This window comes from Eubalaena glacialis, chromosome 15 (genome assembly GCF_028564815.1).
Source record: "Eubalaena glacialis isolate mEubGla1 chromosome 15, mEubGla1.1.hap2.+ XY, whole genome shotgun sequence".
NCBI lineage: Eukaryota > Metazoa > Chordata > Mammalia > Artiodactyla > Balaenidae > Eubalaena > Eubalaena glacialis.
In genome coordinates this window covers 77,495,003-77,521,184 of record NC_083730.1, presented here as the reverse complement: position 1 = coordinate 77,521,184, position 26,182 = coordinate 77,495,003, and the positions used below count along the sequence as shown (strand labels likewise).

At 47.9% G+C, this 26,182-nt stretch overlaps 2 protein-coding genes across 2 annotated transcripts in view; one reads left to right on the top strand and one right to left on the bottom strand.

Annotated features, from left to right (window-relative positions):
- Positions 1–209, top strand: part of TMEM116 (transmembrane protein 116) — a 233,242-nt gene extending 233,033 nt beyond the window's left edge. Inside the window, exon 14 of the transcript XR_009697321.1 lies at positions 8–209. The gene's annotated coding sequence lies outside the window, so the exon portion shown is untranslated. The remainder of the gene's footprint in view (positions 1–7) is intronic.
- ALDH2 (aldehyde dehydrogenase 2 family member) overlaps positions 1–24,379 on the bottom strand; it is a 29,724-nt gene extending 5,345 nt beyond the window's left edge. Inside the window, exons 1-10 of the mRNA XM_061169110.1 lie at positions 24,056–24,379; positions 13,180–13,284; positions 11,348–11,488; positions 10,128–10,207; positions 7,865–7,976; positions 7,229–7,357; positions 6,676–6,789; positions 4,381–4,483; positions 3,592–3,776; positions 1,043–1,207 (exon numbers count right to left, since the gene is read on the bottom strand). Coding sequence (XP_061025093.1) covers positions 1,043–1,207; positions 3,592–3,776; positions 4,381–4,483; positions 6,676–6,789; positions 7,229–7,357; positions 7,865–7,976; positions 10,128–10,207; positions 11,348–11,488; positions 13,180–13,284; positions 24,056–24,175 — 1,254 coding nt within the window. The 5' untranslated portion in view covers positions 24,176–24,379. The remainder of the gene's footprint in view (positions 1–1,042; positions 1,208–3,591; positions 3,777–4,380; positions 4,484–6,675; positions 6,790–7,228; positions 7,358–7,864; positions 7,977–10,127; positions 10,208–11,347; positions 11,489–13,179; positions 13,285–24,055) is intronic.
- Positions 24,380–26,182: the final 1,803 nt, after the last annotated feature.

Genomic DNA, 26,182 nt, shown 5'->3' with positions numbered 1-26,182 from the left:
CTAAAAGGAACTAGGACTTCTTGAAGAAATGACTGATTCTAGGACTGGGTGGAGAGTGTCAAGACGGAGGTGCGAGAAGACTGCCAGGAGCCCATCATGGTTGGAGCAAGGACTGCGAGACGGGGCATCTTGCACTTTGGGCCCTAGCAAAGCAAAGGTAGCCCCTGCCCTTCTAGAAAGTGGATATTTTCCATTTCCATCAAGATTAAAAAAAAAAAAAAGCATCAAAGTAGTCATGATGGGAAAAGAGGCAGAACTCTGTTGTACTCTCTTACCCTGATTTTGCATTTTAATATTATTTTATTTTGAATTATCCATGAAAGGGGGTGGCAGTATAATGTTTTCCCTGCATAGGGCCGCTAAAGGGCTTCATCCTGCTGGGGGAAGTAGAGTGAGTCTGAAATCCACAAGGGCAGAGTACACATGTCAGATACCCCTGGATCTCCAGTGTCTGTAGAGCACCTTTCACATAGTAGGAATTCAAAAATTATTTGTGGGAAGGGATATGGGGATATATGTATACGTACAGCTGATTCACTTTGTTATAAAGCAGAAACTAACACACCATCGTAAAGCAATTATACTCCAATAAAGATGTTAAAAAAAAATTTTGTGAAATGAACGAATGAATGACATGGAACTGCTGCCCTACATTCGTAATCAGTGCCAAGGGAGAGAGAAGATCAAGGGACTCTCGCCATGTGGGGAAGTCAGCCCTTTGATCTAGTCCAGTGTCTGCTCACATGAAGGCCATGAGAAGGGCCGGGAAGAGTCATTCCTTGACTCACAGCTCGCAGGGACCAGAACACACAGGACCTGTAGGCTCTGCTGGGGAATTCAGACGTTCTCCCCAACCACTGGCAGCCATAAGAGGCTGAAGAGGAGAGGCACAAGATCAGAAGTGAACTGCAAATCATTTGTCTTATGCATAGAGCCAGGATTTGGCCCAAGGCCAGCAGATGGGTCCTGGGTCAAGATGCTGGACTGAACTGTCCGCTTCTCCTCCTAGGAACATTCCCTCGAGCGCTGGAGCCATGCCTACCTCCTCCTTTGCGATGGTCATGCCATCCTGCACGTCTCCAAACACGGTGGGCTGGATGAAGTAGCCACGGTCAGCAGCCGCCCCTCCACCACACAGCAGCTTCGCCCCCTCCTCCTTCCCAGATTTGATGTAGCCAAGGACCTTCTTAAACTGAGTTTCATCCACCTGAGGGAGAAGGAGCCCAGAGTTACAGAGATGCTACAGCCATACCTCTCCTGGCTTCAGGCTTAGAACCACACAGGCAAGAAGACAACTGGGAAATGGGCCAGATCATGAATAAGCAAGGCCAAAAACATAAGAATAGATTCCACCAGACTCATTAGCCCTCAAAGAAATGAATATCAAGCCCATTGTTTTTGTTTTTCAAGTATGAGATTACTAAAAATTTTAAATAGTAAGAAAATACATTGATGCCAAGGGTATGTTGCATACTCTGTAATATTCATACATTATTAGAAGGACTGATACAACATTATAGGTCAATTACACCTCAATTTAAAAAAAAAGAGAAAGGACTGTAAGCTGGTACAGCTCTTCGGGCAAATGGCTTATTAATATCAGACAAAAAATTAGACGTTCATATCCTCTGACCCAGCTATTTAACTTCTAGGAATTTATTCTACATGTGACAAAGGGACCTGAACAAGGATAGTCACTGGGGAACATCTTACAGAAGCAAAAAGTGGAAACAATCCCAACTATGCATCCGTAGAGGAGCTGGTTAATATGGCACATCCATATATTGGCATCATTAACAACAGATCTGTCCACTGACTGACACAGGAAGACAGCCTAAGATGTTCTGTAAAGAGGGGGGAAGCTTGTAGGATGATATATATTATATGACCCTACTTTTGTTCAAACAAACATGCCAAAATGTAACTGTGTATGTGGTTACCTACGAGGAATAGACATGAAGGGGACAAGGGGATCTTATTTTTTACTTTAAACTCTTTTTTATGAAGTTTTTAATAGAAATTTGTATTACCTTAATTATATAGCCACAAACCACAAAGAAAAATGAGAGAAAAAAAGACGTTGGGATTCACAGCAGCACTATTCACAATAGCTAAAAAGTAGAAAAAACCCAAGGGTCTATCAACAGATGAATGGATAAAGAAAATGTGGCCTATCCATTCAGCAGCATGTTATTCAGCCATGAAAAGTAATGAGCCATCAAGTCACGAAAAGACATAGAGGAAACTTAAATGTACATTGCTAAGTAAAAGAAGGCAATCTGGGGAAAAAAAAAGAAAAAGAGGAAGAAGCCTAATCTGAAAAGGCTACAGACTATATGATTCCAACTATATGACATTCTGGAAAAGACAAAACTATAGAGACAGTAAAAAGATCAGTGGTTGCAAGGGTTTAGGGGGAGGGAGGAATGAACTGGTGGAGCACACGAGATTTTTAGGGCACTGAAACTACTCTGTGTGATACCGTAATCATGGGTACATGCCTTGATTCCTTTGTCAAAACCCACAGAATGTACAACACCAGGAGTGAACTCTAATGTAAACTACGGACTTCATTTAATAATAATATATCAATATTGGCTCATCAAATTATAACAAATGTATCACACCAATGCAAGATATTAATAATAGGAGAAACTAGGGGATGGTGAGGTTAGGGGATATATGGGAACTCTGTACTTTCTGCTCATTTTTCTAAAAAAATAGAATCTATTAATTAAAAGAAAAAAAAGGCTGCCTTGGCCAGCACTGGAGCCTGGGGAGTAGACACAAGGAACGCAGACGCCCCCAGGACAATGAAGCCTGCAGAGAGGCCCCCGTTGGCCCCAGAAGTGGGCTCAGGGCTGCGTGCAAGGGATTTGTGGGAGGAAGCATCCCTGACCCAGTGGATTCCTCATCCCTGGGAGGAGGAGGCTGGAGGAGGCCAGCACAGGGCCCTGTGGAGAGTGAGCCCAAGACAGGCTGGGTCTAAGGCCAATGCTGGAAAAAGCATCAGGATGTGAGAGGAAGTGGTGGGGTGAGGCACTGTGTTTCCTTTTGTTATAATTATTATTGACTATATTTTTATTAGTTAAAATGAATACATGCTCATTGTAAAAAAAAATAAAAAAAATAAAAAATTTTATATTTTACATCAAACAGCTCAGAAGAGTATAAAGTGAAATGAAGTCCCTCTGCTACCACGGCCCTCCGCCCTCCTCCGAGAGGTAACTGCGATTAACAGGTATGCGTGTGTCTTTCTGGTAGATGCATTTATATGGATGGCCAAGGTCCAGGAAACATGCATTCCCTTTCTCACAGCCATTCCTCGTATTTATTATGTGTATGTAATCTACAAAGGGCTTTCCATTATTAATTTCCACTTCACGGCCACTCTGTGAGTTACGAAGGGCAGGCTTTATGGATGAGAGAATGGTGGCTCAGAGACAGCATGTGGCTTCCCAAGGGCACACAGCTGGTACCTGGCAGAGCTGAGACTTGAAGCCAGGCCTGCCGGATTCAGAGTCCAAGGCCCTTTCCGCTTCTCCATGGTGGCTCCGGACACCGAGACCTGCGTGCAACCACGGGGCTTACCTGCGGCCCCTGCTCAGTCCGGCTGTCAAAGGGGTTCCCGACCACACGAGACCTGGCCCGGGCAACACTCCGCTCCACAAACTTGGAGTAAATGTCCTCCTGCACAAAGGTCCGGGAGCCTGCACAGCAGCACTGGCCCTGGTTGAAGAACAGGGCGAAGTGGGCCTGCTCCACAGCCCAGTCCACTGCGGAGGCAGAAGGCAACCATGAGAAGAGGATAAGGAGGAGCCTGGCCCCGGTGGCTGCTACCCTTAACCCGTTAACACTACCAACAGCGTTCGTGCCTGCTGGGTGCCAGACTCTGTGTGGGAACAAGGCAGGGCCGATCGCTCCCTTCTCTGAGTGTGGAGACCAAGTGGCAGATAGACACGAAGGAGAGTGGTCATCACCCACTGTGGTAATGGAGCCAAGGGCGGCTGGAGGACCAAACCAGCTGGCCTATGGCCATCAGGGAAGACTCCCTCAAGGAGGACGAATCTGGGAGCACCTCAGCAGGACCAGGAAAAAGGATGTGATGGAGGAAAAGTAGTCTAATCTGAAAGCATGCTGCATGCTTGTGCAAGTGAGTAGCTCAGCCTGGCTGGATTATAGGGAGCAGAGAGGAGAAAGGCTGGGGGAGAGGCCACATCGTGTAGGCCAGAGGGCCATGCTGAGGAGTCTTACTTTCATCCTGAGGCCCTGGGGGCAGAAACCAAAACCCAGGGATGCTGAGGATTGCGGAACTGAGTGGGACCACAGAATACAGAGCTAGTGGCAGGTTGATATCAGACCTCCCCCCTGAAAACTTACTGTCAGCATCTGACATGATGATATTGGGACTCTTTCCTCCTAGCTCCAGGGTCACTCTCTTGAGGTTACTGTTCCCCGCAGCAGTCTGGATTAGGTGGCCAACCTATAGGGAAGCAGGAACAGAGACAAACTCAGCGGAGGAAAACAAAACCAAATGTTCTCAGACACACAGAACAGAAGCCCCCACAACCTGAGGGAGTAGCTGGACTACAAGAGACCTGGAGAATTTCACCAAATCTGGCCATTCACTTACCATCACTGCCCCATCCTCTGAGCTCCTAGGATGACAATGACAGTAACGACACGAGCAGGATCATTGCTGTGTGGCTTCTACACACTCAGCACCACCTACATACCAGACACTTTGCTAAGTGTTTTGTGTGCATTAAGTTCAACCCTCACAACAACCTCAGAGGTAGGGCCGACTCTTTCCCTTGATATAGAAATGTGGGAGCTATAGCTCAGAGTGGTCAAGTCACTTGCCCAAAGTCACACAGTAAATGTGGAATCAGAATTCACATTTGGGCAAACTGCATCCAGCACCAGTTCAGACCTGCTATCCTGCCTCATTCTCACAGTGTTTTAAATGGTATCTCCTAGCACAGGGCAAGGATGGGGTGCTTCTCACCTCCATATTCCAATAGCCTGGTACAAAGACACCCCTGTGCTTATCTGTTGAATGAACACACATACCGTGGTCAAGAAACCATCCTGTCTGACTTCCCTGGTGGCGCAGTGGTTAAGAATCCGCCTGCCAATGCAGGGGACACGGGTACGAGCCCTGGTCCAGGAAGATCCCACATGCCGCGGAGCAACTAAGCCCATATGCCACAACTACTGAAGCCCGCGCGCCTAGAGCCCGCGAGCCACAACTACTGAAGCCCTCACCTAGAGCCCGTGCTCCGCAACAAGAGAAGCCACCGCAATAAGAAGCCCGCGCACTGCAACGAAGAGTAGCCCCCGCTCGCTGCAACTAGAGAAAGCCCGCGCACAGCAACAAAGACCCAACACAGCCAAAAATAAATTAATTAATTAATTTAAAAAAAAAAAAGAAAGAAAGAAAGAAACCATCCCATCTGCAAGATTCTCAACATCCCCTTGAGGCATTAATTTAGGTGGTGACTAAGCCAAGAAAGAGCCTGGACTGTGTCATCTAGGCCACAGTTCTGCCCTCCCGCAACTGCCATCTCTGCGTACAGACTGAACATCTGAAGGTATCTTTACCTCGAGGATCATTTTAAAGATCACCTTTATTATACTATTCAGCATGCCTTCTCTAAAGTCATGCAATGAAGCCTTCCAAGAATTCAAGGATAGGAAAAAGGAATTTTGTCCCTGCTTTCAAGGTGATTATGTTTAAGGACTCCCCAGGCATATTATATGTCTTTGTCTCTCCAGGACCTGGCACAGAGCAGCACTCACTCATTCATTCATTCATTCACTCACTGAGCACTTACTCTGGGCTAGACTTTTGCTGAATACATCATAAGCTTTACCTCACTCTGGCCAACCCCGGGAGGTGGGCACAGTTATTATCCCTATTTTACAGGTGGGGACAAGGAGGCTTTAGGAGGCTGACTTGCCTAAGGTCGCATAGCTAAGTAAGTGCTGCTGAAACAGTTAGTTTGACTCCAAAGCGCATTATCTTCCCCACTACACCACACCCACTGTCTGTACTGCATAGATACTACCATCCTCATTTTAAACACAATGAATGGAGCCCCCAAAGACACTCAGTGAATTGCCTCATGTCATAATGGCAAGGCTGGGATTTGAACTCATGTCTCCCTGAAGCCCACTCTCTTTAATCGCCAGGGCAGTGCCAGTCAAGGAGTCTGACACGGCCGAGGTGCTTTGACCTTGGGCAGGCAGTCAGCTTTGGGCTTTATAAAGTCTAGACAGTTCTGGCCTCTTTATCCCACATGGGGTGCCAGGCCACCCCCCTAGAGCAGCTGGAGTATCAACCAATCCACAAAGCGCTCCACCCTGATGGTCCCTGCTGGCACACATGGGGCCCCTCACTTGAGCTACTCAAAGGCAGTCCTGGGGCAGACCCCCATGCAGTACCCAGAGGCTAATCTTATTTTACTTTATTTTAGCTGTGCTGCATGGCTTGCGGGATCTTAGTTCCCCAACCAGGGACTGAACCTGGGCCACAGCGGTGAAAGCGCCGAGTCCTAACCACTGGACCACCAGGAAAGTCCCCCAGAGGCTAGTCTTGAACGCATCATCCTTTGAGGACTGGGGGCGCTTGAGCCAAACATACCACAAGCTTGAGGTCCTAGGATGCCTTACCTCAGTGGAGCCTGTGAAGGCCACTTTGTCCACATCCTCATGGGAGGCGATGGCGGCCCCAGCCGTGGGGCCAAATCCAGGTATGATATTGACCACGCCAGGAGGAAAGCCGGCCTGTAGGCAAACACCAGGGACACTGGGAGTCGTTCTCCCGCTCCAAAGGGTCTGGACAGAGGAATACACATCCCCTCCCAGAAGCTGAGGCAGTCTGCCCAGCACACAGGTGAGCAGTCTTACTGGGTACTGCTCAGGAATTCTAAATGGTGCAGCAAGAAGCCTGTTTTGTGGGATTCCCTGTGCCCTTTGCCCCTGCCCCCATGGCACTCACTTAGAATGGTTTTCATTCTCCAGAGGGGTCTTGCAGTGAAACCCAGTGTAGAAGAGAGGTGGTGCGGGTCACTTCGGCTGAAGTGTGATGAGCAGGGATGAGGGGGGTTCAGTCCCTTCTCTCCAAATACCCGCCCCCACTACGGGGGCCCCTCATCAGCACTCCTGTAATAGAGCAAGCCTCTACAAAGGCATATAGAGGTCAAGATGGACGCAAGCCACGCACCTCCTTAATCAAGTTGGCCACATAGAGGGCAGTGAGTGGAGTCTGCTCAGCCACCTTCATCACAACCACGTTTCCAGTCGCCAAGGCTGGGCCCAGTTTCCATGCTTGCATCAAGAGCGGGAAGTTCCACTGCAATCAACAACAGCCACTCCCGAAATCTCAGCCGAGAGCTGCACTGGCAGCAGAAAGTGGCAGCCAGAGAGCAGAAGCAACACCAGGTTCTCTGAGCCTCTCGTGTTCCCCTCACAACTCAATTGTAGGTTTAAGACAGATGAACAAGGCAGGTGGTGGATGATAATATTAGTGACTCGCATTCATGCTTTTCCATACTAGGCACCATGCTACTGTCACCGCATTCAATCCTCCCTACTGCCCTAAGACAGCTACTATCACTTCCACTTTTCAGATAAGAAAACCAAGTCCTAGGGGGATAAGTGACTTGCCCAAGGTCACAGAGTTCACCCATGGCAGCGCTGGTTGGCTTTGTTAAAGACCATGTTCTCAACCACTGCCCAGGCCGCCTTCCAACATCACCCCACAGACCCTCCCACCTTGGCAATGAACCTGCCCAAGATTGCTGCCTCTCACAGCACTCCTGATAAACCTTCATTTGTTTATTACGAGTCTAACACTCACCGGGATGATCTGCCCACACACTCCCACAGGTTCATGGCGGGTGTAGCTGAAGTAGTCCCCATCGATGGGAATGGTCTTCCCGTGGTACTTATCAGCCCAGCCGGCATAGTAACTTAAAAAAAAAAAAAAATCCAAACTCAATCAATGACTGTCAGGGACCCCTGTAAACTCTGGCAGAAAGAGAAGACTCAAACTGGTCCAACTGGGTCTTTCGGATAATTGCCCTTGCTCTGGGCTTATTTCCAGAAAGACTTAACTAACTGCTAGGGTCACAATAAGTCATTCTCGGTAACTAACCTCTAAGTCTCAGAATCACCTGGGGTGCTCATAAAAAACACCAAATTCCAGGTACCCACTTCTGACCTACTCAACTGACTCTCTGGGGCTGATGCCCAGGAATCAGTATTTTTAATAAACATTCAGATTTATTAAACTGTGACTGTCGCACCAGCCCAGCACCACAGATTAGCATCTGAGAACCATGGATCGACTCTAGTGGGAAAGTGCAAACCCATCTAACAGCTGGCACTTGCTGTGTGCAGAGCATCATACTAAGACTGAGTGAACAGTGACCAGAAACAAATCAATGACTGGGTCCCAACCCTGTAAAGCTTACCATCCAGACACACAGGGACACAAATGGCAAAAACACAGCAAATTAGAGCTGGGGGGAAAGAAGAGTCATGTGTTTATAGTATGTGATGATTTTCAGGGAAGTAGGAAAAATGAAAGATGGGGGAGAGATGCAACATGCAGTGTAAAAGAGAGATTTCTGAAATGAATGTGTCTGCTGAGGTTAGCCTGAGACCAGACTTGACCTGGGTGTGAACATAGGTTTGTGACGCCAGGGAGAAAAATAGCCACGGAGTTGCCAATCTGTACAAATTAAGGCATCACTGCTCCCTTCTTCCCAGGTCTGTATTACGTGCGTTTGCATGCCTCAGAACAGGTATTTAATGAGCACAGAGGCACTCTGCTAAAACTCAGGAAGGCCTGGGGCTCTGCCTGCTGTTCACCAGGCTGCTCCCTCTGGGGCGTCCTTGCAGAGCATTCTCAATCTTGGCACTGCTGCCATTTGGGGCTGGAAAATTATTTTCTGTGGGGGGCTGTCCTGTGCACTGCAGGATTTTTAAAGCATCCCTGGCCTCTATGCACTAGATGCCAGTAGCACCCCTCCCTCCCAGTTGTGACAACCAAAAATGTCTCCAGACATTAGCCACTGTCCCCTGGGAGATGCAATTGCCCTGGTTGAGAAACCCTGTTATGGGGGATAACTACTGTTTTGTTGTCCAACCCATACTTTTCTGGCACTGCTTCTTTCCCTCCACCTCTGTCCACATGGTCACGGAGGAACAGCCATTATTTGAACAATGATCTGTCCACCTGAACCACATCTGGTCAGACTCAAGGCCAGCCAATCAGGGCCCCCCTTCCAGGAATTTGGCACGAGGACTAAGGGACTGCAGCTTAGTCTGGCTGGAATCACTCATACAGCAGCCAGCCCAGGTGTGAGCAACCGGGTTCCAGCATGCAGACTGGCCCCAGGAGAGGCCAGCGTAGTCGAGAGAAGAAGGAAGCAAGTAGGCAGCAGTTAGACTCAATGGCCTTCTGGATTTCAGACCCCTCACTCTCCACAGTTGCCCAAGTTAGGCTGAGTGAGTTCCTGTTACCTATGACCCAAGGGCTCTGGCAAAGCTCTTATTCCTCATCTTGTATTTCTTGGTTATTAAAATGTTTATGATTAAACTAAACCCAAAGCTAGCAAGAGGAAGCAAATAATGAAGAGCAGAGCAGAGATAGGTGAAATGAAAAACAGAAAAACAACAGAGAGAATCAACAAATCCACAAGCTGGTTCTTTGAAAACATTCACTAAATTGACAAACCTTTAGCCAGACTAAGGAAAAAAGGGAGAAGCACAAATAACTAAAGTCAGAAATGGAAGTGGGGACATTATAATTATAAAAACGAGATAAAAACGATTATAAAAGAATACTATGTGCAACTGTAGTCAACAAATTAGATAACCTAGAAGAAATGGACAAATTCCAACTAACATATAAATTACCAAAACTGAAAGATAAAACGTGTATGAGTCAATTACAGTTTTGGAATTGAGGGATGATTCCCAGGAGATGGAGTCTAACTAGAACACGTTTCTCCAACTCCTGTGATCCTTTTACACTGTTCTGTTTCCACCCCTCCAGCAACACTCCCTCCCCTGTGGCACGGCCAGAACAAAGAACAGGAAGCCTGAGCCCATACCGGAGACATCTGAGAACCATGTCCAAATCCACCAGGTAGGAAATGACGTAGGGCTTGCCGTTGTCCAGGGTCTCCAAGGCCTGAGCAAAGAGAAAAAGATTAACACGGACAGGTGGGCACAGGAATGAATCAGCAAATCGGGTGACGAACAGCATTGAGGCTCAGCATGGTCTGAGAAGGGCTGGTGGCCCCTTTGTGCTGAATTTTGAGGCATTTCTGGGCCTCTTCAATGGCAGGGAGCAAGAGGAGGGGGATGGGAGGAAGGATGCACCAACTTCTCATTCAGTCATTTCACTAACATTTTTTTCAAGCTTCTACTCCACGGCGGATCCAGGTGCTAGGAATACAGAGGCGATCATGGAGCTTATAGAACAAAAAGCCTTTGTAAAGCAGTTATACTCCAATAAAGATGTTTAAAAAAAAAAAAAAAGAGCAAAAACCCAGCAAATAATGACATGAATTAGTCACAAGTGTTAAGAGTGTTAGAAAGTGCCCAACCCAGTTGGAGAAACTCCAGCCTGAGAAGCACCCTTTAGGCTAAAACCTGAAGGATATGTAGGAGGAAGAGGCAAAGGGGAAGGTATGAATGGTGACAAAGGGAAGAGTACCCTGGGCAGAGGAAACAGCATGTGCAAAGGCCCAAAGCTTGGCAGTGAAGAAGCTGAGGGAAAGCTGCTGAGTTGAGCTGTGTGTGTGAGGGCCACAGTTGGGAGATAGAGCCAGATCAGGGAAGGCCTAGTAGATCATGTTGAGGGAACGGGGCTTTATCCTAAGGACACAGGATGCGATGGAAGGCTTAAGAGCAGAGTGCCATGGTATAATTTGCCTTCTAGAAGCTTCACTCTGGCTGCTATGTGCAGTATGGACTAGGGGAGGAGAGGGTATTGCCTCCTGGTTTCTTCTGCCTCTTGCAGACAGGGAGGCGGCCCACCACACAGAGAGGGTCTGGAAGAGGTGTCCATCCCTCTGGGGGGTCTCTCTCCAGGAAGGCTTCCCCATCATAGCCCCCTCCCCACCCGAGTCTCCTCCTTTCTTAGCCAAACCCACTGCATCAAGGGAAACACTAAGAGGCTTCCCAGGTTGGTACAGGAGGGTACCCCAAAGGTGTCCAGCCTACGCCATTCTGGCCAGTTACTTGTCAGCAAGGCAATCCTTTCCTGGCTATCCGTGGGATGTCCATTCGCCATGTGGGATGAGAGGGGAGGGGGCGGAGAACTTACTGCCAGGTAGGTCCGGTCCCGCTCAATCAGATCAGCCAGGCGGTTCAGCAGCCAGCCCCTTTTGGACGCATCCATGCGGCGCCAGGGCGAGCCCAGCTGGAATGCAGCCCGGGCAGCCTTCACTGCCCTGTCCACGTCTTCCTGGAAAAAACCCACCGAGGTACTTCAGGCCTTCTCAGCAATAACCACCTCCAAATGCCTCCTGCCCCGCTGCCGAACGTGCCCACAGGAGCTTCAATCAATGCCTGTGTGGAAACTGCCCCAAACAGTTCCTCCCAGCCTCAAAAGGGCTCTGTTTGACCAGCTTCAGAATTAAATGACTGGGCTTCTCTCCTTCCCAGCAGTCATGGTGGGAATGAGGATCCTGATGGTTTCCATTTCTGGATTTCCATTTCAAAATCCCCCAAAGAGTTAACGTAGGGAGAGGCACTCAGGGATCAGCACTTAGAAATTGGCCATTTTTCCCCTCTTCCTTTCAAAACAAGCCCAGTGAAATTAACCATTCCTTCTGAGATGACTGGCAGTCTCCAACTAATGCAGGTTTAACCAGCTTCCCTCTCCTTGGGAAAGCAATAAAATCAACACAGCTAGCATTTTCCACATAGGGAGATGTGTATCAGGAGGTAGGGAGCATGGTTTTCATTAATATTAAATACATTTACCATTAGACTACCCTATGAGCCAGAAAAGTATTCACACTTTCTTTTAGCAAAGGGAGAAAGGCCTTAAATGTGCATATAGAAGACTGTTTTAAAGCAGAGGACAGGAGGCATTCTTGAATTATTTTTAATGCTTTTTCTATTTTAATAAATGAAATGTTTTTTACTGAAAGTCTAATTTTTAACTTTCAAATTAGTATTACTGTTTTTTCATTACTATGGGTATATATAATTAAATCAAAATATACTACAGACACCATAGCTAGATCTCAGGAGACCTGAATTCTGCTGAAGAAGATTTCCATCTAGCTGTGTACTTCCCTTCTCTGACCTTCAACTTCCAGGTCTGAAATGGAGAGATTGGATTAGATGTTCTCAAATTAAATTCCAAGTCTACAATTCTGCAACTGTATGAATTTTTTTATATTTTATTTTTACTAGATCTTTATTGGTGTATAACTGCTTCACAATACCGTGCTAGCCTCCGTGGCGCAACAAAGTGAATCAGCCACATGCACACATACATCCCTATATCCCCTCCCTCTCAAGCCTCCCTCCCACCCTCCCTATCCCACCCCTCTAGGTTGTCCCAAAGCACAGAGCTGATCTCCCTGTGCTATGCTGCTGCTTTCCACTAGCTATCTATTTTACATTTGGTCATGTATATATGTCGATGCTACTCTCACTTCGCCCCTCACCCGCTGTGTCCTCAAGTCCATTCTCTACGTCTGTCTACGTCTTTATTCCTGCCCTGCCACTAGGTTCATCAGTACCTTTTTTTTTTTTTTTAGATTCCATATATATGCATTAGCATATGGTATTTGTTTTTCTCTCACTTTACTCTGTATGACAGACTCTAGGTCCATCCACCTCACTACAGATAACTCAATTTCGTTTCTTTTTATGGCGGAGTAATATTCCACTGTATTTATGTGCCACATCTTCTTTGCACAACTGTATGAATTCTTGCACCCGGGTACAATCTAGCACTTTTACCTGCAAGGAAGAGTTTCTGTGGTTTCACTTAACTCAAAAAGTTTAACTGGCATTTTTAGTTATGAAAGTAATACACACAAAGTTTCAACCATAAAAAAACATGTTAGAGAATGAAACCATCCTTGTGCACCCCCAACCCACTCAGCCCTGCCCTGAGGTTAAGTTACCATATCTCACCTTGTCCCCTTCAGCTACATGACAGATGACATCCCCAGTGGATGGATTGATGGTGGGGAAAGTTCTCTTGCTGACAGAATCATGCCACTCATTGTTTATGAAGATCTACAATGAGAAGGAAGAAAGTCCTCAGGACCAGCTCTCAACCTGATACTGACCACCAGCCATGTTTAAAAAAAAAAAAAAAATCAGGAAGAACAAATAGGAATTAGCTTCAGAGGGATGTGGCCTAGAAGTTAAAAGCACAGGCCTTGGAGACAATCCAAGCTGGAGCACCCACTCTGCCAAGTACTGCGGGTAAGTCATTTGACCTTTCAATGCCCTGGTTTCTTTGACCTGAAAAATGGAGACTATGTTCCTTTCTTATCAGTAATCTGTATCTACTGCTGTGTAACATCACCTCAACATTTGGTAGCTTAAAATGATTTATTATTATCTCTCACAGTTGTGTCCATTGATTAGGCTCAGCTGGGCAGGGCTTGGTCACGTGGTTGCAGAGCGAGGGCACCTGGGGCTGCAGGTGCAAGTTACTTTCTTCACTCATATGTCTGGCACCACATGGTTGCTTGAGCTTCCTGACTGCATGGCAGACTCAGGCTAGTCAGACCTCTCACATGACAGCTGGCTTCCCTAGAGAGTGTTCTAAGACACCAGGCAGAAGCTGAAAGGCTTCTTAAGATTTAGCTTCAGAAGTCACATGGCCTTATTTCTGCCACCAAATTCCATTGGTCAGGATGAGTCACAGGCCCAGTCCAGATTCACAGGGAGGGAGGAGAGCCTCCACCTCTGCCTGGGAGGAGCAACAAAGAATTAGCAACCACTGTTCCTCTACCACACTACTGTAGTAGGGTTGTTATGAGAACCAAGTTAGATTATTCTTTCATCCATTCAGTAAATATTTTGTGAACACCTGCAATGGGCCAGGCACGGTTCTAGGGCTGAGGACACAGTGGGAACCAAACTCAGTGAGGAACTTTTCTCTCATGGAGCTGGCGTTCTGGTAGGCACAGAAAATAAAGAAGCAATCAAATATACAAGGCAATCTCAGACTGCAGTCATAAGTGCAAAGGAGAAGAACAGGATCCATAGAGAGTACTAAAGTGGAGGAAGATAGAGAACTCTAGCTGGGATGGTCAGGGAGGGTTTCTCTGAAGAGCAGACATTTGACTTGAGCCCTGACTGATGAAAAGGAGCCAGCCATGGGAAGAATGGGAGGATGAGCAATCCAGGCAGCAGGAACAGCAAGTGCAAAGGCCCTGGGGCAGGAATAAATCTGGTGTGTTTGAGAAAAAACAAAGGCGGCCAGAGTTACTGGTGAACCAGGAAGGAAGTGCTAGGAGATGGGGTCAGAGAGGAGGGCAGGTCCTGTGAAACCCTCAGGGGAGCACAGAGCAGAAATCACCCAGCAAGCGGTCCCCTGAGGCTGGGGAAACTGGTCTTTCCAGAAGGGGGCTGAGGTCACTTCAGTCACTTTAACCAAGGCTGGGGCAAAGGTCACAGGTGGGGTGAAGGCAAGGACACCCATCCAAGGCCACTCTGCCTTCCTTCCCCAAGGGCTCTCCTGGGCCCCAGCATCCCAACATGGCCTGGCCCCGGCTTAGGACCTGGGAAGTTGTCTGCAGTCACTCAGCCAGGTTCTTTGGAAATGTGTGTGGGTTCACATTAGGTGGCTGATCATCAATTTGAAGGGAAAAGACACCTCTGTTTCTTCCTGCAAGAGAGCTGGGAAGCAGGCAACAGATAGTTTCCAGTGAAGGGAACAGGTGTAGCAGAAAGAGTTCAGGCTGGAAACCAGGTGGACCCGAGTTCAAGCTGGACTGGGCCACACACCCCCCACGTGCTCCCCCCTCTCTGAGAATCGGCCTCGCCTCCTGGTGAACTTGGAGGAGAGTGAAGCCCATGGGGAGGAGCAGAGATAAAACCAGTGGAGGAAGGAGGAGAGCCTGGCACACAGCCTGTGACCACTCCAAACATCTGTTCCCATTGCCACCCTGAGTGCAGGCTCAGGTTTCACAGCCTCACACCCACCGATTCACTGAAGCACTTTAAGGAGGAAGTCAGCTACAGAGAGAGGCAGGCCGCAGTGGGTGGGGGTGAGCCTGGCTGGCCTTGTAATGTTCCCTTCTGCTGACCAAGATGTCAGCACCTGGTACCATGTGAATGTTCTACCCATCACCTGCATGTCATGGAAATGGCTATTGACTGTTCCTGACTACTCATTATGCAGCAGCCCCTGTACCACAAGCTTTCCATTACTGGATCATTCCCATTTAAACCTCATAGCAAACCTAGGTGAGCTGCATCCTCTCTACAGTTGGGGGACATTGAGGCACAGAGAGGTCAAGCCACCTGCTCAAGGTCACACAGCAGTGAGAGCAGAGCCTGAATTTGAACCCAGGTCTTCAGAACTCCAAGGCCTGTGCTCTTTGCCCAGTTCTTCCCCCCAACTCCAGACTCCAGTCAGAGCCCATGTCTGCCTTCGAGGAGGTCAGAACTCTTGTTTCCTAATCTCTATCTTTATGGTTTACTTAACTGCCCTGCTGCAGGTTTGATTTTGAGTTTTTATTATGGGTGCTATAAAAAGCACCAGCCTCTAAGCCAGACAGACATGTGTTCGAATCTTGGCTCTACCCCTCACAAGCTGTGACCTTGGGGCCAATCCCTTCATTTCCAGATGCTTCATCAGTTTCTGGGGATGACACATCCGGGGGCTTAAATGTGAGGACTAAATTCAACGAGGGGTGTAAGCTCCTAAGCCAGGACCCCCACACACAGTGTGTCTCACCACCACAGTCAGTACATTACTCCAGATACCTGCACAGCAGCATACTAAATTAGTTTATCCTGAAAAAGTTTTCGTTGTTATTTTGCAAAGATCAGGAAGTATGAAGCGGAGAGTGGGCCAGTCTGGTTAAACTCCCCAGGTCCTCACCCCTTCCTCCCTGGGCGGGGCCCACACGGTCCCCTGATCTTAGTCTAGGACTCTGGAAGGACCACTCCCTGGCCCCTGTCTGCCTCTCAATGCCCTGGATTTGTTGAGTCACTCTCCACTGTTGAATTTTCAACAGTCCATCCTCCCTTCTAACTAATAGGATAAGCTGGGGTTTGCAGGAACCTGGAATCTTCCTTCTGTTTAGAGTTCCCACTTCCTTTCTCCTAGAGCCAGACTTTAGTGGTGCCCTCCTTGGGGAGGGGGAGCTAGGGTGAGAACCGTTCTCATACTGAGCCTCTGCCAAAGTTCTGCTTCAAGTGAGGAGAGTTTCATAGTGACTTATCTTGAATAAACACAAGAGTGGACTCTAGGCCGAATGCTTCATAACCTCTCGGCCAGAAACCCAACGCCTAACTTACATAACATGTTAACTCACTCACCCTGGGAGGGGGTCCTACCGGGCTCACACTTCCCCATTAGTTTCTAGAAGCAGAGAAACAGACAGCCTCATGGCATCAGAAGTTGACACTTTGAATCTGGACTGCTGGCAAAACTCATAGAGCTTTTCCATCAAAATGCTCTATTTTCTCTACATTTTAATAAATACATCTCACTGCATTTTATAAAAGTTGGATTCACTCATCCATGCAGTGGTTAAGTGTTAACCAAGTGCCATTGCCATGCTGGGCACTGAGTGAAACAGCCAAGTCCTGGCTCGTTGAACCAAAGTCCCGGGAGGAGAGACATGATCAACAAGCAAATGAAAAGAGAAGCAGAAACAAACAGGCAACAGTGAGGACCAGAGCGGGTGCCTGAGGCAGGGGCTTGGGGACACGAGGAACCAAAAGGGCCCCGTGGCTGCAGAGTGAGGGTGGGGGAGAGCAGAGGGGGCTCTGGGTTCCGCACCTGCTGTGTGCCAGGACCTGCACTGGTGCTGGGGTCCTGGAGGGAATGGGACAGATGTGGGGAGTGTCCATTCTCAGTGGGGATCATGGACTTTTTTTTTTTAAATAAATTTATTTATTTTGTTTCATTTATTTTTGCCTGTGTAGGGTCTTCATTGCTGCACACAGGCTTTCTCTAGTTGCGGTGAGCGAGGGCTACTCTCCATTGCGGTGCGCGGGCTTCTCATTGGGGTGGCTTCTCTTGTTGCAGAGCACAGGCTCTAGGCGCTCAGTCTTCAGTAGTTGCAGCACGCGGGCTCAGTAGTTGTGGAACGTGGGCTTAGTTGCTCCGCGCATGTGGGATCTTCCCAGACCAGGGATTGAACCTGTGTCCCCTGCACTGGCAGGTGGATTCTTAACCACTGTGCCACCAGGGAAGTCCAATCATGGACTTTTATTCTGTAACTTGCTTTTATGAGTAAGTTTATCTTGGACGTTATTCCACAGGCATATCTACCTCATTATTTTAAGCAACATAGCAATCTTCAAAACTAACGGACCGCAATTTATTTAATCATGTCCTACAAATGCACTTTTAGGAAAAGTTTTCACTGCAAGCAGACCTCAGAGATATTTTGGGTTCAGTCCAAACCGTCGCAATAAAGTATTGCAATAAAGGGAGTCACATGAATCTTTTGGTTTCCCAGTGCATATGAAAGTTATGTTTACATTATACCACAGTCTATTAAGGGTGCAATAGCATGATATCTATAAAAATCGATGTGGCGCAGTGGTTGAGAATCTGCCTGGCAATGCAGGGGACACGGGTTCGAGCCCTGGTCTGGGAAGATCCCACATGCCGCGGAGCAACTGGGTCCGTGAGCCACAACTACTGAGCCTGCGCGTCTGGAGCCTGTGCTCCGCAAAAAGAGAGGCCACGACAGAGAGAGGCCCGCGCACCGCGATGAAGAGTGGCCCCCACTCGCCGCAACTAGAGAAAGCCCTCGCACAGAAACGAAGACCCAACACAGCCAAAAATAAATTAATAAATTGACTAATGAAGACCCAACACAGCCATAAATAAATAAATAGATAAATATTAAAAAAAAAAATTTGGAAAAAAATGCCAGAAAGTTCCAAAAAAAAAAAAAAACGATGTGCATACCTTAATTTAAAAATACTTCATTGCTGGGGCTTCCCTGGTGGCAGAGTGGTTAAGAATCCGCCTGCGAATGCAGGGGACATGGGTTCAAGCCCTGGTCCGGGAAGAACCCACATGCCGCGGAGCAACTAAGCCCGTGCGCCCCAACTACTGAGCCTGCGCCTAGAGCTTGCGAGCCACAACTACTGAGCCTACGTGCTACAACTACTGAAGCCCACGCGCCTAGAGCCTGTGCTCCACAACAAGAGAAGCCCCCGCAATGAGAAGCCCGCGCACCGCAACAGAGTAGCCCCCACTCGCTGTTAACTAGAGAAAGCCCGCGCACAGCAACAAAGACCCAATGCAGCCAAAAATAGATAAATAAATAAATAAAATTTTAAAAAAAAACTTTATTGCTAAAAAGTGCCAATCATCCTCCAAGCCTTCAGCAAGTCGTAATCCTTTTGCTGGTGGAGGATTTGAAATATGGTGAGAATTACTAAAATGTGACAGAGAGACAGGAAGTGAGCAAATGCTGTTCGGAAAATGGCGCCAATAGACTTGCCCGATGCAGGGTTGCCACAAACCTTCAATTTGTAAAAAACGCAGTATCTACGAAGTGCAATAATGCACAGCACAATAAAATGAGGTCTGCCTGTATTCCTGACAGTGCTGCTGCAGCAAACATCCTTAGACATGCATCTTTGCATTCTATATTTAGAATTACTGAGTTGGAGGATAACATGATCCGTGGCTTCCTCGGATATCTTCTATTCCAGGCCCCTGCAGATTAGGAACTGCAAACAGAAACTTGTGGGGAGGAGTGAGAAGCTGGGGCAGGGACAGTAGAGCTGGGAGCAGGACTGCAGGACCCTGGAGAGGAGTCTTAACCAAAGCGAGGACAGAGTGATAATCTAGTGCCACCTCCACCCCATGGCAATGGACAGTCATAATCTGCCCAAGGTCGCCAAAAAAGGTTAAATGCCATTCAGCAGCTCCAATTTACAGACGCAGGACCCATTCTAGAAAGACTTTATTTTCAAGCTTTGATGCATGAAAGAATTAGGGATCTGTTACCTAGGAAATCTACACCCCTGGAATATGTTATTTTCCCTAAGAAGGAGTGAGGAAATGCTGTGGCTTTCTATCCTGGGGTGAATCCTGCTGGCAACTGCTTTTTCAGTGGCAGTTGCGTAATTTATGTCTAAGAGAAAACAGATCATAAGGAGAGAAGTTCAGGATAAACATGGAATGCCACCCACATTCACACTTATCCAATCATTTAGGTACCTCGGGATTAGTTTGGGATTAAGGCCAAGGGCAGCCACCTCCCCCAGAATGTCTCCCTGAACATTCTTTCCTCATCCCCCAGGGCCTTTGGTCTCACATTCCTGGACTTTCTATTATTTCTACAAAGGATCTTAAAACTCCTAAACAAGCAATAAAAGCAACGTGATCAGTGTGGAGATATGTCACTTGACTCATTCAGCACACAGCCATTCCAAACCACTGCTTAGCCCAACACAGGTTTTGGCTCATTCCGTAAGAATCTCTCAAGGAAAACAAGATAAATCAAACTCCTATTCTGTATATACCACCTGTTAGCAGTGATTATCTGCAGGGGTGGGATATCAGAGGACTGTTTTTCTTTTCTTTTTCGTTTTTATATTAGCTTATAGGTCACTTATTTTTAAAGAAATAAAACATTTAAAGTCCCCTTGAATCACTGCCCACAAGCAGATTCCCTATGCAGCCCTGCCCTCACGCCAAGGAGTGTTTTCCTTCCAGGACATTTTCAGCCATTTATATGGAGCTATGTTTATCCACATTTGATAGAAAGTCTGTTTTGATAATTTTAATTAGTTTCACATCACTCAGAGTGCTAGACATTTTCCCCTCTTGAAACATTGTTTTTGAGATCCATTATTCATACAGCTCCAGCTAATTCCTTTAACTACTGCGTGCACAGAATTATTCTTTCCTATAGCTGTAACATATGTTGTTCATCTATTTCCCCATGGAAGGCAGGCTGGCTTATTTCTTGGTTTTTGCTAATATGCATCAATGAACATCTATATGTGCCTATGTACATGTCCAGTGAGTTTCCACCTCACATACTTCTGTAATGCTTGACTTTTTGTACTGAGGATGTATTACTATTGGAATCAGAAAATTCTATATAAGGAGATCCTTTTTTAATCCTCTTTTTGTCAGTTTTCTCTTTAGTTCCTGAATGTTGTGGTCAAGAGGTTAAGAATAGAGACACAATTTTTTTTTTTTGTTCCTGGCCACAAGGCGCAGCTTGCAGGATCTTAGTTCCCCGACCAGGGATTGAACCCTCGCAGTGAAAGCGCAGAGAACTAACCACTGGACTGCCAGGGAATTCCCAAGACACAAATTTAATTCACCCCAAATTCCCATTCAACTTTACCGCAACCTAGCGCAGCCCTCCAGGAAACAAATTACAACTAACAACAGTGCCCGCATAAAATGGAGTTATATCACCAATATATTGTAAGCTCAACAGCATTACTGTTATCTCCTATTTAAGGCTGCAGTAAATACGGAGGTGCAAGAAGCCATGAGCCAGGCACTTGCTAAGGACTGTGCAAGGATGCCTCCCTTTTATCCTGACAGCAACCATATGATGTAGATGGGATTTTTACCCCATTTTACAGATGTAGCAGCTAAGGTACAGAGTTAAGTAACTGTACCACCCTCCATATCCCTCCTTCCTTGCCTTATTTTTCTCCATAGCACCGATCGATCAGCTTGCTCCATACTATGCATTTCGCTTGTCTTCCAGGATGCAAGCTTCCCATGATCAGGGATTCTTGCCTGTTTTGTTGGTTGGAATTGGGGGTGCTGAGGTGTCTTTTGAATGAGTGAACCTGCCCGGATTGATGTTACTGAGTGACAGGCAGCCTGAGTCCAGAGAGTGAAATAGTGTCCAGTGATTTTTCTCATCTTCATTATTATTATCAACCAACATGAACTGGTGATGTTGAAGATGAAAAGTATTAGTCACACCTCATCCAGAGGAATTACTCTGCTGAAACCACACTCCCTTGAGTTTTCCTTTGAGTTGTCTTTCCAGATCTTAATTACTCTCCAAGTCAGGGAAGAAAAAAGGAATGAAAAATGAAAATCAGTTTCCTTGACAGAGCTGTGTCCCTGAAGCCCACCAAGGATGAGAAATGTTGATCTTCATGAAGCCTGGCCATCATCAGCTCCCCATACAGGTCCCTGCTGGTGAGTGGGTGAGGAACTTGTCCTGTAATCTCCCTAACCCAACAAAGAAGTTCCCCCAACCCTGTAGCTCCACCCAGGACAAGTAGAGGCAAGAGGACCCCAGGAAGGTTGACCAAACCACCCCACTCTATAGACTCTTCTGGTTATGAAATAGAGGTGGGAAGGGAAAGACCTATTGCCTGTGCCACCCCCTCTTCAAGGAGAGACCCAAAAAGCTTGAAATGCAACATTCCCCCAAATACCCTTGGGTGAGAAAATCCAGCGCCTACAGAAGCAACTTCAAAGCCTGGAACAGCTCCTTCTGGGGAAACTCCAGACTCCAGAACAGTTCACTGAACATCAAGGAATCAATAATCCCCAGGGAAATGTCCAGGCATATGATCTAGTTTGTACCTAGAGCCCCTGGTAAGAGACTCAAAATGTTAGGATTAGACCTTGGCATTCTTGCCATCAGGGATTGCAACAACTCAACACTGAAAATGGCCCAAGAAGCTTTAAAAGGGGCCTGTTCCAGCAGAGTGTGGATTGCTCATGTGTATTGCTTTGCAACTCCTGGGAAGAATAAATAAGATCTGAATGTACTGGTTTAGGAAGACAATCCAGATACATTGTTCAATGAGACAGCTTCAGAACAGTAAGTGCCAGGATCTCATTTAAGTAAAAACAAAAAAACCTGGTGCATGCTCACTTGCCCATGCTCTCACACACACACGGATGCAAAGAAAAAGTCTGCAAGATCACAGACCTACCAGTTACCAGTGCTCTCGAAGGGAGTGCAACAGGGTATTCGGGAAGTTTTACTTCTGCATTTGTACACAGTGAGCAAGGGTTCCTTTTTTTTTTAAATAGCATTCATTTTTTTTTTTTCTCTTGCACTGCATGGCCTGTGGGATCTTAGATCGAACCAGGAGCCCCCTGCAGTGGAAGCGTGGAGTCTTAACCACTGGACCACCAGGTAAGTCCAAGGGTTATTTCTATGATCTCAAAAAAATCTGATAAAGAAAAGCAGCTGCAGGAAGATTTCACTCTGCTCCAACTTACCTTATGAACTAAATCTAGAGAACAGGACTCGTGCTATCTACCAGGGCTGTGTGCACGTTTGGACCCTGTTTCCTCACCTCCACATGAGCACAAAGGAGGATGATCTTAATTAGATCCTGTGGCCACAAAGGCTTGTGATGCTGCTGCCTTTCCCTTGAGGATATTTCTGCTTGATGTTCAAGTCTTTCAAGCATGAACTCCTCCTTAAGCAGCCTAAGGAGCAGCAGCCGCTGCCTTTTTGGCTTGTGTTATGCAAAGGGCATCTTATTTTATCTTTTGTTTTTATTCCCTTGCAAATGACCACTTGTAACACCCTTTAAATCACACAGATGTGCCTTTACCCACTGTCTCTGTGCAGATTTGCAGCCGAGCTCCTGACCAGACAAGCAGGTCCCCTGTTGAAAGCAGCCAGCCAGGGGCCGTCTCTACAGCATCCTAAGTCAGCAGTGACCCCTTTATTCCCACCCAGAGTTGCAACAATAGTACCATGGAAGATTCTGGTTATCGGCTTACTCTTGGGAGCCTAGATGTGAACCCCAACTCTGCCGCTGACTTGAGTCTTTGGGTAACTCACTAAACCTCTTTGTAACTCAGTCTCTTCATCTGTAAAATGGAGATAATCACAGTACCTACCTCACCAGGCTGTTTAAGGATTAAACGGCACAACAGGTAAATGGTTAGACTGGTGACAGGTGCAAAGGAGGTGCACAGAGAATATGAGCTGTTACTCCTGTTAAGTGCCCACGTGGTGTATGAACCCCTGTGCTCACCCTCTAACCCCTTCCCACTTTATAGAAGTTGAAGCTCAGAGAAGGGCAGCAACTACACTTCTTGCACAAACAAAATGGACTCTCATAACCAATTCCCTTCTCTGTGACTTTCAGCACTTTACCCAAACTCAAAGATCAAAAGAGAAAATATTCCCAAGTCCTGGTTGAGCAAGAAATCAGCTACTGGGAGTCAATGTTATCCTGGAAAGTTCCTCCTTTCTTTGACCAAAGAAAGATCCCTGGAAGGCACAGACACCATTTGGGGATTGCGCTGTTGTAGCGAAGGTCTCCACCCTTTCCCAGTTCCCAGCAGTGGAAGTGCCAGGAGGCCGAGCGGCCGGGGCGTGGCCTTGGCCTCCCCCTTGGCGAACTGGTGAACCTTAGCTGAAAAGTACTCCTTTTTGTTTTTCCTTTTGGACGTTCTTGGAGGAGAGCATGAGTCAAGGGATAAAAGACTACGAAAAGACAAAACTGTTCCTGCAAAGAGGGTCGTAAATGGACATGTCCTCTGGGTGGGTGATGTCGTGAAGATTCTGTGCAGACACAGGACAACTAAGGCCCGAAAGCCGAGGACGACTGGGGGTGGGGGAGGGGGCGGGGCATGGAACCCGGAAAACGGGCAGCGGCCAGACAAGACAAATAAGTGGCCAAAGTCACAGCTGGGTAATGGAACCGAGGTGTCAGGGGCGGCGAAGGGGCCAAACTGCTCGCAGGCAGGGAAGGGAAGGGGTGCGGAAACAGCAGCTGCAGCAAACCCCTCGAGTCCCAGCTGGATAAACTGAGGCCCGAAGAGATCCAGTCCCTCCCCACCCGGCGGCCTCCGTCCCCAGAGAACAAAGCGCTGGGGCGGCCTCACCTTGTTGTAGAAGACCTCGGGCTGCTGGTTGGGGGCCGGCACGGCCGGGGTGGCGGCGGCCGACAGCAGCCGGCGGCCCTGGCAGGGCCGGGCGGCGGCGAGCACAACTGCGCGCAACATACCGAGGATCGAGCTGGAGTGCCGAGCGGAGCCCTGGCGGCTTGAATTGGAAGGACGGCCGAGCGGGCAGCTGCGTGCGCCACCTCTCCCTGCCCCCGGCGCGGCCGCCAATGGGCAGGCGTGGGGCGAGGCCCGGGGGCGTACGCGCGCCTTCCCCACGCCCCAGGCGAAGCTGCCGCTCGGCCGCTCGCCGCAATACGCGCGCGCCCGCGGAGGGGGCGGGTGGTGATAGAGGTTGATCCTCCTGCGGGCCCGGCGCTGCACCACGCGTGGCGCGCCGCGGGTGTAGAATGTCAGGATCTGGCGAGTTCACCGCACGTTGGCTGAACCCCTACTGTGTGCCTGAACCCTTAATGTGTACAGGCAAGAACCGAAGCGACCCTGGCCCTGACTTCAGGGGGCTTACACTCTAGTGGGAGAGGCCAACCTTAAACCAAACACGAGGTAATTTCAGATTGTGATAAGGGATGTGAAGGAAATGAATAGGGTGAAGAGGTAGTTGGGGCGGAGGGCACTGCTTTTAAATACCTTGGTCAGGAATTGACACGTGAGACCTGAATTGTTACGGTCCTGTGACTACGGGAAGCATTGCAGGGGGAGGAACAGCAAGGGCAAGGCCTTGAGATGGGACACCTGACTTGTGTTGCAGAAAGGGAAAAACTGGAGGCCAGTGAACAAGGGGAGAGGGTTGGGAGGTGAGGTGAGAGAGGTGGGCAGGGCCAGAGGTGGAAGGATTTTAGAGGCAGTGGTGAGGGGTTTGGAAGGGAAGGATAGATCTCAGAGAGACAGCAGTGAGTGGTCCTGAGCAGAGATTTTTAGTTCCCTGCCCAGGAATTGAACCTGGGTAGCCTAGATGAAAACCAGAAATCCTAGCTGCTAGACCACCAGGGGCTAGAGGCTAGAAGCAAGGTGGCCCTGGCTCCTTCCCCCGTTTGAAAGCAAGAATGGTTCAAAGAGGCAAAAACTGTAAAATCAGGTACAAAGTTTATTATTAGAAATACAGCACAACTGTATGGGAGAACACACAGAGAAGCAGTTTATTTATGTAAGTCAGAAGTTAGGCAGAAATACACACCCAGAGAGAAAGGGTATGGGCGTCCTCTCTAATGAGGAGGAGCGCAATAAAGAGGTGATTTAAATCTCTCATAGGGGACAGTTCTTCCAGGTCTTTGTTTACATTTGGCCAATTATATATATTTTTTAATTAATTTATTTTTGGTTGGGTTGGGTCTTCGTTGCTGCGCATGGGCTTTCTCTAGTTGCAGCGAGCAGGGGCTACTCTTCGTTGTGGTGCGCGGGCTTCTCATTGCGGTGGCTTCTCTTGTTGTGGAGCACGGGCTCTAGGCGCGCGGGCTTCAATAGTTGTGGCATGCAGGCTCAGTAGTTGTGGCTCACGGGCTTAGTTCCTCCGAGGCATGTGGGATCTTCCCAGACCAGGGCTCGAACCCGTGTCTCCTGCATTGTAAGGCAGATTCTTAACCACTGCGCCACCAGGGAAGTCCCTTGGCCAATTATCTTGTTTCTTTTTTCACACCTGACCAGTCCTAGGACATCCCCAACATGCGTGCACATCTTTTTGCTAAAATGGATCCCACCGCAGAGACCTGTGGGGGTATGTCCACACTTATTATGGGGTGGCACCCCCTCCCTTTTTGAACCCTAAGGAGCCTTCCTGCAGATGTGCAGACAGGGAAGTTTTCCTTGACCTCAGGAGTGGTCATCTTATCTCTTTACTTCAGCAGAGCTCAGCTTCTGCCACTAGCTTTGTCCTTGGAGTGGACAAAGCTTCAGTTTCACTCCACTTGACAAACACCAGCTGTCTGGCCCAGGGGCCCATCTATCTCCTACCTCAGGATGACTTGCTTGATTTGCATCTTAAACTAACTGGTTTCTCCTTCTTTGGAAAATGGACTACAGGAGGGCAAGGCTGGAAGTAAGGATCTTGCAAACTTTTATTCCATAGACATCCCAGAGCTGGGCACTGCGGACACAGGGAGGAATGAGAGG